The 10,083-nt window shown below is 59.6% G+C and overlaps 2 protein-coding genes across 3 annotated transcripts; both read left to right on the forward strand.

Annotated features, from left to right (window-relative positions):
• Positions 1-768: 768 nt before the first annotated feature.
• Positions 769-6,628, forward strand: PEX16 (peroxisomal biogenesis factor 16). The gene is made up of 11 exons (XM_047775908.1): positions 769-1,114; positions 1,322-1,357; positions 2,141-2,217; positions 2,564-2,697; positions 2,835-2,935; positions 3,715-3,795; positions 3,928-4,080; positions 4,170-4,242; positions 4,386-4,505; positions 5,911-5,975; positions 6,477-6,628. The coding sequence occupies exons 1-11, from the start codon at positions 1,003-1,005 to the stop codon at positions 6,533-6,535; spliced, it is 1,011 nt and encodes a 336-aa protein (XP_047631864.1). The 5' UTR covers positions 769-1,002; the 3' UTR covers positions 6,536-6,628.
• Positions 6,629-6,773: 145 nt separating this feature from the next.
• FREY1 (Frey regulator of sperm-oocyte fusion 1) lies at positions 6,774-10,033 on the forward strand. 2 transcript variants are annotated; one of them, XM_047775910.1, is made up of 3 exons: positions 7,153-9,409; positions 9,610-9,683; positions 9,881-10,033. In XM_047775910.1, the coding sequence occupies exons 1-3, from the start codon at positions 9,309-9,311 to the stop codon at positions 10,000-10,002; spliced, it is 297 nt and encodes a 98-aa protein (XP_047631866.1). In that variant the 5' UTR covers positions 7,153-9,308; the 3' UTR covers positions 10,003-10,033. The 2 variants fall into 2 exon arrangements, with proteins under 2 accessions (XP_047631865.1, XP_047631866.1); XM_047775909.1 differs by lacking the exons at positions 7,153-9,409; positions 9,610-9,683 and adding an exon at positions 6,774-7,146.
• The last annotated feature ends 50 nt before the right edge of the window (positions 10,034-10,083 follow it).

Raw genomic sequence — 10,083 nt, forward strand, 5'->3', positions numbered from 1 at the left:
TGCCTCTGCCGAACATTGGTTCCACCTGCCTCCCCTTTCAGGGAGGCTTCCTTATTTGGGAAGAGATTCCCAGGAGAAGCCCCCATCCCTTGGGGAGAAGCTAAGGGACTGAAAGGTGCACCCGAGGGCCGAAAAGGGCTCTGAGGTTGATCCTGAGTTCAAGGACCAAGTCTGCCCCTCTAACCATTTTACAGATGGGGAAAACCGAGGCCCAGAGAAGGGATAATCCTGATTAAGGTCACTCCCATCCGAGAGCAGAAGCCCGGTCTAGGGTTTTCTCTCTGGAGATGGGGAGTGCAAGTGCGCGCTCTTTGGGAGGTGGGGGGCGTGCAGAATCCGTGCGGGAGTTGGGGCCGAAGCCGGGCCACCAACGGTGCCGGCTGGGAGATCGTGACTGCGTGGGAGGCTGGACCCCTCGCTGCCTCACTTTCCTCACCACTACCTCAGGTAGGGGTCAAGAGACGAGGCAATTGGCCAAACACGCGCCTGCACACAGTCTGACTGTTCTTAAACTGTCCACGCGCACCCCCAAGTTTGACGGAGGTTCCTTTCTGGGCGCGATACCAGCCAGCCCTTTAAAAGCCTGTCTCCGGTTCGAGCCGCTCGGCGTTCTATTGGAAAGACTCTAGACTCTAAATCCCGCCTCGGGAACGAACTGCTCAGACTACCACAGATTTCCTGGGGCTGTAACTGCGCAGGCGCAAGGGCAGCCAACCCGAAAGGCGGAAGAGCCCGATGGGGGTGGGGAGTGTGTTAACCAATGACCTGAAGAAATGGGGAGGGCGGGATTAGGCCCGCAGTTGCTTTACTCTAGAGGAGGGTAATTTAAGCAAAGGGGTGAAGAGTGCTTCAATGGCCCTTTACGTCACCATCCTTCCGGCCCGCGGAAGTTAAGCAACAGAGAGGCGGGCCTAGGGCCGGAAGCAGGAAGGAGGGCGCAGGAAGCAGGGTGCAGCGGCCAGTCGCGCTGTCGGCCGTGAGTCTGTCGGTCCCCAGGGCAGGATGGAGAAGCTGCGGCTCCTGGGCCTCCGCTACCAGGAGTACGTGACTCGTCACCCGGCCGCCACGGCCCAGCTGGAGACAGCAGTGCGGGGCCTCAGTTACCTGCTGGCAGGTGCCACCCTGACCTTTGACCCATCCCTTCGGGGCTCTGGCCTCTGACCCCACTGGCCCCCTTCTCTGCGGAGTCAGAGTAGTGCTCGCCGCGCTTGAGAAGTTCCTTCCAGGTTCCCGTAGGACTTAGGGAGGGGATATCCGGGGACCCGAAGCCACAGGGTGAGGCGGACGCTCACCGAAAATCCCTTCTGTGCCTTCTCCCCAGGTCGTTTCGCCGATTCGCACGAGCTGTCGGAGCTGGGTGAGTCGGACTGTGGGGTGAGTCGGAGGCGGGAGGGGTGACCACCCTGGCTCGCAGTTCTAGACTTCCCGTTAAATCATCCTCTGCTGTGACTGAATCAGACGAGGGTCCAGAGTCCACTGTCCTGGGCCGTCCATGTCCCCAGTAGTTGAGAGACATGTCTGGGGACCTTGACTGGTCAGGAGGCTAAGCCAAGCGGCTTTCCTGCCTTTGCCTAATTAATCCTCCCTACAGGCACACATGAGGTGGATACTGTTATGGTCCTCAATGTCCAGTTAAGGGAACAGGGGTTTAAATGAGGTTAGGGAACAGCCACTGAAGGTCGCAGAACCAGGATTCAAATCCACATCTCCTAGATTCCAGAATCTACAGACTGTAACTGCCTCAGTAGTGTTTACCCAGTGAGTATGGGAGGTGCAGGTCCTGAAAGGATGAGCTGGCTTTTGAAAGGTAGAGATGGAATCGACTTTCAGGGACAGGCGTGGAGAGAGCAAAGGCCTGTTTGGCAGTTCTGGGCAGCCGGATGACTGGTGCCCTCCAGCAGGGCAGTAGCTGGTCTGTCACAGGGATCAAACCATCCTCTCTTGGTCCAGATGCCCACAGGAGAGATCATGTGGGGGAGTGTGGAGCTCTGAGGGAGTGGGTGGGGAGGCACTTTGGTTTCCACATAGTGTGTGGGTAGCTGAGCACAGCAGGTGATGAGTGATCCCTGTAGCTTTGGGGTGAAGGTGAAGGGGTGGAGCCTGCAAATCCAGCCTCTCAAGGCCACACTCTACCCCTCAGTGTACTCTGCCTCTAACCTGCTGGTGCTGCTCAACGACGGGATCCTACGAAAGGAACTTCGAAAAAAGTTGCCTGTGGTGAGAATTGGGCCAGAACTGAGTGCGGGAAGCATGGGGGCTCGGGAGCTAAATGGGAACCACCAGCCCATGTGTACAACATGTGTTATGGTCTCACCGAGCAGGAGATGTGCTTGCATCCCTCTGAACCTCAAGCCATCTCATTAGGCGAAATGTCCAGGTGTTACTGTCTCTTTACCCTTTTTGGATAAAGAGACGGGGCTTCAGAGGGATAGAGTAGCCTGTCCCATGTGAACTCGGGACAGGAGGAAAGAGGAAAGTCCACATCTTCTGGCAGAGGTGTCCCATGGTGGGAGGGCATGGGACTGGGGGAGCCCCTTGACCTTTTGATCTGGGGTTCTTGCAGTCACTGTCCCAGCAGAAGCTGCTGACATGGCTGAGCGTGCTGGAGTGCGTGGAGGTCTTCATGGAGATGGGGGCCGCCAAAGTGTGGGGTGAAGTGGGACGTTGGCTCGTCATTGCCCTCATCCAGCTGGCCAAGTATGTCGGGACTCTGGAGGGCAGACCCTGGGTGGGGGTAACTGAGGCCAGCTGCGCAGATAGGGTTCAGCAGAGCACCTCTGACCCCCTGTCGGCTGGCCACCTCCCCCACCAGCCCTGTCAAATTCTCAATCCAGGGCTGTTCTGCGGATGTTCCTGCTGATCTGGTTCAAAGCTGGCCTCCAGACATCACCCCCCATCGTTCCACTGGACAGGGAGACCCAGGCACAGCCCCAGGGTAAGCTGCTTCCCAACTCCGGAGTGGAACGGGGCACGGGACTCATCTGGATTTAGAGCCAAGCAGTGTGAATATGCGGTGTCATTGGTAGAGCACATCTATCTCCGTCAATCCGTTTTGTTCTCATCACCCTATAAGAAAAAGAAAGATGAGGTCAGAGGCAGATCAGAACTCGAACTCAGGACTTCTGGCTTCGGAGTCCTCCTCTTTTGTGGGCTGCAAGGAGAGGGGAAAGAGCATCAGCAGGAGGCAGGGGTTGTGCCAACCTCATCTCTGGGCCTGGTTCTGCCTCAGGGCCTGCAGCCTCATGAAACAGGGTACCCAGCAGATCTGACCCCGAAGGGCTTTGAGCCCATTAGCTCTTGGCCCCAGGCCTTACCCTCCTGACTTGGAGTGGGGACAGTTCTTTGCTAGTCTTTTCTTCATGGTCACGTTGAAAGCAAAGGACTGGGGAGATAATGGCCCCTCTGGTGCTGTGGTCCCCATAGACCAAGGGCCCTCCCTGCCTTGTTCCAGTCCCTGAAGCCTGGGCTCTTGGCTGCTTATCTGCCGCAGGAGATACTGGCCTTTCCCCAGGTCAGGGAGGGCTGCAGAATGCCCCCCACTGTGGACAGGTCCCAGGCCTGGCCCCTGCTGCCGCACCCCGGACTCAGCTTCTGCCTTAGTACAGCTCATCCATTCTCCCCTTAGCCCACGAGCATCACTGCATGCATGTTCTTTGCAGGCTCTGCTGGAAACATGTCCTTCTGACAGTGTGACCTTTTGTCTATCCCCGCTAGATGGTGACCACAGCTGTGGCAGCGGAGAGCAGTCATATGTGGGGAAGCGGTCAAACCGAGTGGTGCGAACCCTCCAGAACAGTAAGTGTAAGGTGTAGGCACCTCGGTGCTGAGGTCAGCGTGGGCCTGGGGGCCTGGCTTTCATCGCTGCTGGCCCTCCCTGCCCCGCCCTGGCCTGGGCCCGGCTGCTCATCTGCTGCCCCTGTGTTCTAGCTCCGTCCCTGCACTCAAGGCACTGGGGAGCCCCCCAGCAGCGGGAGGGACGGCAGCAGCAGCAGCGTGAGGAGCTGAGCATCCCCCCGACCCCGCTGGGGCTGCAGGAGACCATCGCCGAGTCCCTGTATATTGCCCGGCCCCTGCTGCACTGTATCCTTAGCATGGCATGGGGGCCGGGTAGATGGGAGCGGGCAGTGCGGGCCACACGCTGGAGACATCCTTGACGCCTTGGCCGTCAGTGCTCAGCCTGGGCTTGTGGGGTCAGCGGTCGTGGACACCCTGGCTCCTGTCTGGTGTTGTGGATGTGACCAGGTGAGTCTGGGCCTGCCTTGGGGGCTCTATTCCCTCCTCGGGCTTTGTGCTGCAGGCCTGGCCTCACCTGGACAAGCCGGGGCCCTTGGTCCTCCTATTGCTGGCCCTAATCTTGTCCCCTCCGTGTTCCCCCATCCTCCCAGCCTGAGCCTCCTGAGTGACAGGAAGGGCCTGACCCGGAGGGAGCGGCTGGAACTGCGACGCCGGACCATCCTGCTGCTCTACTACCTGCTGCGCTCCCCGTTCTATGACCGCTTCTCGGAGTAAGGACCTGCCCCCTTCCGCAAGCCAGAGCGTGGGGAAGCGGGGTCGGCGCCCTACCGCTGTTCACACCTGCCCTTCCTCCCTCCTTCCCCGATCTCGGTCCACTGAGCATATGCTATGTGCTGCTGTCCTGGGTGCAGTCACTCCCTGATTTTCTCTGGGCCAGCCCAGCCCTGCCCTCAGAGCCCTCAGGACCATCTGAAGCCATATTGGCGGGATATACACTGAGGGCGGGGCCACCGTGATCCTGGGTGGGGGCTCTCTACCCCTCAGATCTGTCCTGTCAAATAGCTGGGATTATCCCCACTTCTCAAAGCAGATACTTGAGGGTCAAAGAGGTTGGACCATGGGAAAAAAGCTGGCCAGCGGCAGAACCAGATCCTACCTCCGTCTTCTCTCCTGGCCTGTCCTCCGTAGCCCAGCCCTCCATCACCTGTGAGGGTCCAGAGCTCCCAGTGAGGCCTGCCCTGGGCCAGCGAGGGGTGGCTCAGGGCAAGTCTCGCCCATCAGGGTGGCTGCCTGAGGTCAGACCGAGATTGGAGCGACTGGGGCTGAGACAGATGGCAGCTCCCAGGACCCCCTCTGTCTAGGTCTTAACAAGTACGCTGCTTAAAGGCTGGAGTATTAATTGGAATTGTATTTAATATTATGTCCGTTCAACCTCTGTTTATTTTCTGAGATAGTGGAAAGTAAGCTTAGGTCATATTTAAAAACCCCCTCAGTGAAAATAACTGCTTGGTAGTTCCTAATTTCAGATAAGTTTGAAAGCTCATAAGGTACTAAAGGCAAATCCTATTTCCTGCTCGACAGGAACATTCCTGAGACTTACGTGGATCGTATGACACCCCCCACCCCCCCCACACAAATTGCTTGCACTTTACGGAGGAAACATTATAGCCCCAGCATCTCACTGAGCTGAGGGGTTTGGAGACCGTCCTCACAGAGGGGGCCCTCCAGGCTGCAGACCTCCGGTTTGGCTCACTTTCCAGCCGACCTGACCAGACCAGCCCCCTCAGAGCAGTGGCCCAGACGGAGAAGGGTCCAGAAACCCGTCAGAGAAATCTCTTTCTCCAGAGGACAGGGAGCAGGGTGCTGAGGGCCTCTGGGGTCTCGTTGGGGAGGTCCTCTTCCTCCCGCCTTTTTCTTTATTGTCACAGAGACAATATAGCCCCTGAAGCCAGGCTGCCTTCCAGGGGTGGGCTGAGGTGGGAGCCTTCCAGGCGTGTGGCTGGGGGGACAGCAGGTTCAGAGGCCTTGTTCTGTCCTGGAGGACATCGTTGGTCCACAGAGCGGCTTTCTGTCTTCTGGGATGCACTGCCTTCAGTCAGGTGGCTAGTGGAGGCTTTTTAGCGCTGGCCTTTGCAGGGGCCCGGACCCCCTATTCAGCCTGCTCCTTTCTTGCAGGGCCAAGATACTCTTTCTGCTCCAGCTCCTGGCAGACCACGTCCCAGGCATTGGCCTGGTCACAAGTAAGCATTTGCGAGAGTGTGATGGTGCCTGAGTGTCACAGATCTCACGTGTGACCTGTCTCCCTGTGTTCTCTTTGTCTCTTTGTAATTTGATTCTTAGCACAGTTGGGAGCGGGAGCCTGGAGGTCAGGTTGGGTGGGTGACAGCTCCTGGAGTGGCATGAAACCGGCTGGGTCTCATATCAGTGCAGGGACTCTATGGCAGGGATAAAGCCTGCTGGAAATCTGACTGCACCAGAGAGGCGCTGGGCCGGGGCTGTCGGCGTGTACAGCTGGACCGCCATGTGGCCTCTCCGGGCCTCAGAGTCCTTGTCTGCAAATGGGGACAGAGATCACTGCTGGCCCTGCCTCGCTGAGGCAAGAGGTGGGAGGTCGGGCTCCTGTGGTGCCGATGGGAACAGCTGTATTTGGGCGGTAGCAGCTCCAAAGGGCCCTGGGTAGAGCAGAGCAGGTTGGGATCTGGCCCTCAGCCCTGAACTTGTTCCTGTCTCTGTCGTTGCAGGGCCGCTCATGGATTACTTGCCCACCTGGCAGAAAATTTATTTCTACAATTGGGGCTGACAGCCGTTGCACGAGCGGGGTGTGGGAGGGGCAGGGAAGCCTCAGTCCCTCAGTCCCCTGTGCCCTAATAAAACTGACTCTGGCCGTGTGCAAGCTGTGGCCTGTCTGTGCCCTCCGTCCGGGGCGCCCAGTGCTCCCAGCCTGGCCAGGCTCTGCGCACAGCCCTGGTTGCCACCAGAGCTCCCCCACACCCTCCAGTGACGGAGACACAGGCCCACCCCTTGTCACTGGGCTGAGACACCTCTGCTAGGTCTGAGACCCAGCTTAGCCCCAGAAAGCTGGCCTTGACCTCACCCAGCATGGAAAGCTGCCTGCTGGGGCAGCCGCAGGAGTAACGCTTCTCTCTCCAGTCTCTGCTGACGACAAAAAGGCTGAACCTCGGTGACAGATGGCAGCTGCCCCTGTCTTCTGGCCGGAGCCTGCCTGCCCCTCCCTGCCACAGGGCCCTGTTGCCTGCCAGCTGCTTCGTGGTGGAGCCTGCTGGTGGTGGGCCCAGCTCAGTGCCGAGCAACGCTTCAAGTCCTGCACCCCTGCTTTCGAGCAGAAGGCTTTTCTCCTACAGGAAAGGAACTTCGGTCCCCAGCCAGCATGGGGCCAGCGCTGGGCCGGTGGTAAGACTGGCAGGGATGGGAGCCCCAGGGGCTCTGGGGACAGCCAGGGGTGGGTTCACAGGGTACGAGCTGGGGCCTCCTGAACGCTCTCCTTGGTGGCCAGGCCTATGTGGAGCCGCTCAGGCTGCTGGGGAGGGGAGGGGGTTTGGCCAGTGCAGCCACTTTCTGCCTGGTCTTCCCCTTCCTCGGCCGCTTTGCCCTTGGAATGGACCTCATGCGCCTGCTGGAGTTTCTAGCCAGTTTTCTAGAACCTCTTAGGTTCTAAGGGGGCTTTGTCTGGACTGTCTACTGTGCCTCACCCCTTCCCAGACACCCTGGAGGGAGCCGGCCCTTCCCTGACTACCTTCCCCAAGTGCCTCTGAGAAGCCGCACCCAGGTCCTGGGACAGGGGACGAAGGCACTGAGTCTTCAGGTGGCCACTGCGTGAGGGCCACGACCTCGGGTTGTCTTTAACAAGCGTTGCAGGGCACTCGTCAATGTAGCGGGCTCTGTGCCTCATGTGTGTGTTTGGAAGTGAGTCAGCTCCTTGCTCTCGTCTCACGGCTAGTGGTGGGGACAGATGTGTGAATGCGTCCTTGCGCCGGGTTGTTGCAGTCGGTGGAAGCGTGTAGGGAAAGTGGTCAGCTTGGAGGTGGGCACGTGGCGGTGCCTGCCCACGTGGGCCCACTGGAGGGCTCATGGTCAGGGAGCCCTCCATTCAAGCAGGGTTTAAATTGGTAAAACTTCGCTTTTCAGTGGGCAGATTGGGAGCGGAGGCTGTGTGTGCAAAAACAGCAGACATAGTGTCACAGTGGTGTGAAGCCACTGCTGGGGCCGAAGGGCCTTGAGAGCAGGAGTCCAGCTAAGGGGTTGAGGTTGGAGGGTGAGGTCAAGGCCAATCCGACAGGCCATGGAGTCTCAGGCAGGAAACTGCGACCTGCCTCTAGGGGGCGCTGGGGAGGGGGCCTGTTTCAAACCTCATCTCAGTGCCTGATGCAGGGTGGCCTGAGGGTGAGGGGAGAAGATGGAGCAGGGCACAGTGGGCAGAGACTTGTAACAGTGGATGGGGCTGAAATAAGACAATGGCAGGCGGCGTAGAGAGGTTTTGGTGTACCCCGGCCAGGCTTGGGGATGTCGTGGCCAGAGAGGAAGAAGGTGGCCTCCCAGAGGCAAGGAAGTGAGGAGTGTGCAGTTAGGCAGAGCCTGAGTGTCAGGAACGGATGGGGATAGAGGGTGCCAGGGCTGGCCTGTGGGAGCCAGCTGTGTCCGGGACGTGGAAAGGGAGGCCGTCAGTGGGAAGTCAGTCCACGCTGTGCTGAGCGGGGGCTGGGCGGGAACCAAAGGACCCCACAGCCTTGCCGCAGACCTGTGACGAGATGCCATCTCCAGCCTCCTGTCACACTGCACTTATTCATTCAAAAAGTATTTATTGAACACCCACAAGGTGTCAAGGACTGGGGTCCTGTAGTCCTTGCCCTCGGAAAGCTAAGGCACCAGGTCCCAGGCTTTGCCACCTAACTTGCAACCCCTCTGTCAGCCTCAGGGGTGGTGGCAGGGCCCATGGAGTCCCCAGGGTCAGGCTGTTCCAAGCTGCAGGGGGCAGAGTGGGGAAGGCCCTCGGAGCGGGCTCTGCTGGGGGCTCTCTGAGTGGACCAGGGCTAGTGAGCTGCTCTGGGCCCTTCAGCTGGCGGCGCCTTCCTGGGACTACAACGGTGCCGGTGGGAGATGGGGCAGTGGTGGGTCCGCACACAGGGAGGAGGCTGATGGGAATGGTTGGTGCTCTGGGTGGTGAGGATCCAGTGCCAGTGTCCTCTGCTCGGGGCTCCTGTGTCCTTGGGCACATGATGTATGCACCTGACCTCAGAGGTGAGGAAACTGAGGCCCACAGAGATTAAGTGACGCGTCTGTCTAGCAAGAGGCAAGGTGGGGATCTGAACTGAGATCTAACTCGGAAGGTCTGTAGCCTTAACGAGTGACACTAGAACAAGATGTGGCTTGCCACCTGCTGACCCACAGCCTCAGTAAAATCAAACTGCAAAGCTCAGCATGGAGGTTTGTGACCCGGCCCCTGGGCCGAGCCCTGGAACACGCGCCCTTTGTGAGGCGCCTGGGCCTTGGCAGCAGGTTCCGACCCTCGGCGGGGGAGGGGCCGACAGAGGCCGGAATCAGGGACGGAGCAGAAGATGGTTCTCGCCATGCTGGGGGCTCTGCACCCCAGGGCCGGCCTGAGCCTCTCCCTCCTCTACTTTGTCCTGGTTGCTGCGCTCCACCCCCAGCCACTGAGGTAGCTCCTGGGGGCACAGGGTCAGGGCTCAGTGGGGTGGGGGACAGGGGGACCTGGCGGTGGGTGGGGGTGCTCTGCAGCACAGCCGCTCCCTGGTGTCGGGGCTCACCCAGTCCCCCACCCTGGGCCATCGCCTCCCTTTACTGAGAGGTGGTCGTGGGCTTTGGGGCCTGGGCTGAACACCCCGACATCTCCCACAGGCCTCAGCGATCTGTTCCTGAGGAATTTTCAGCCCCCCTGGAACTGTCGGAGCCACTTTCGGGCCTGCTGGATGGTAGTACCTCCCCTCCTGCCTCCCCCCCTCCCCCCCCTCGCCCCTCCTGAAAGGGGGGACCGGCCCAAGAAGAGGCCACCCAGGTCCAGCCTTGAGATGAAGAGGGCCTTCTTACCGCAAAGCATTGGTTCGGGGAGGACGTCAGTGGACTCAACAGAGATTCTCCCTCCCCCTCACACCCTCTTCTCTCTCTCTAGACTACGGGGTCCGACCCAAGCACCCATGGCCGCGAGGCCCTCGACCCCTGCTCTCCCGGGCCCAGCAGCGCAAGCGGGATGGGCCAGACATGGCTGAGTATTACTACGACGCACACCTGTGATGGGAGTCCCCCATAAAGCTATTCTGTGCAGCAGAGCCTCGGGCTTTCCTGGGATGGAAACGAGGTGGGTGGGGGGGGGCA

Source organism: Phacochoerus africanus, chromosome 4 (assembly GCF_016906955.1).
Source record: "Phacochoerus africanus isolate WHEZ1 chromosome 4, ROS_Pafr_v1, whole genome shotgun sequence".
Classification (NCBI taxonomy): Eukaryota; Metazoa; Chordata; class Mammalia; order Artiodactyla; family Suidae; genus Phacochoerus; species Phacochoerus africanus.

Coding starts and splice junctions, on each gene's coding strand:
- PEX16 (XM_047775908.1), top strand. CDS start 1,003: ATGGAGAAGCTGCGGCTCCTGGGCCTCCGCTACCAGGAGTACGTGACT. Junction 2,698..2,834: donor GCCCTCATCCAGCTGGCCAA/GTATGTCGGGAC, acceptor TTCTCAATCCAG/GGCTGTTCTGCGGATGTTCC. Junction 2,936..3,714: donor GACCCAGGCACAGCCCCAGG/GTAAGCTGCTTC, acceptor TATCCCCGCTAG/ATGGTGACCACAGCTGTGGC.
- FREY1 (XM_047775909.1), top strand. CDS start 6,924: ATGGCAGCTGCCCCTGTCTTCTGGCCGGAGCCTGCCTGCCCCTCCCTG. Junction 7,147..9,880: donor GGGCCAGCGCTGGGCCGGTG/GTAAGACTGGCA, acceptor CTCTCTCTCTAG/ACTACGGGGTCCGACCCAAG.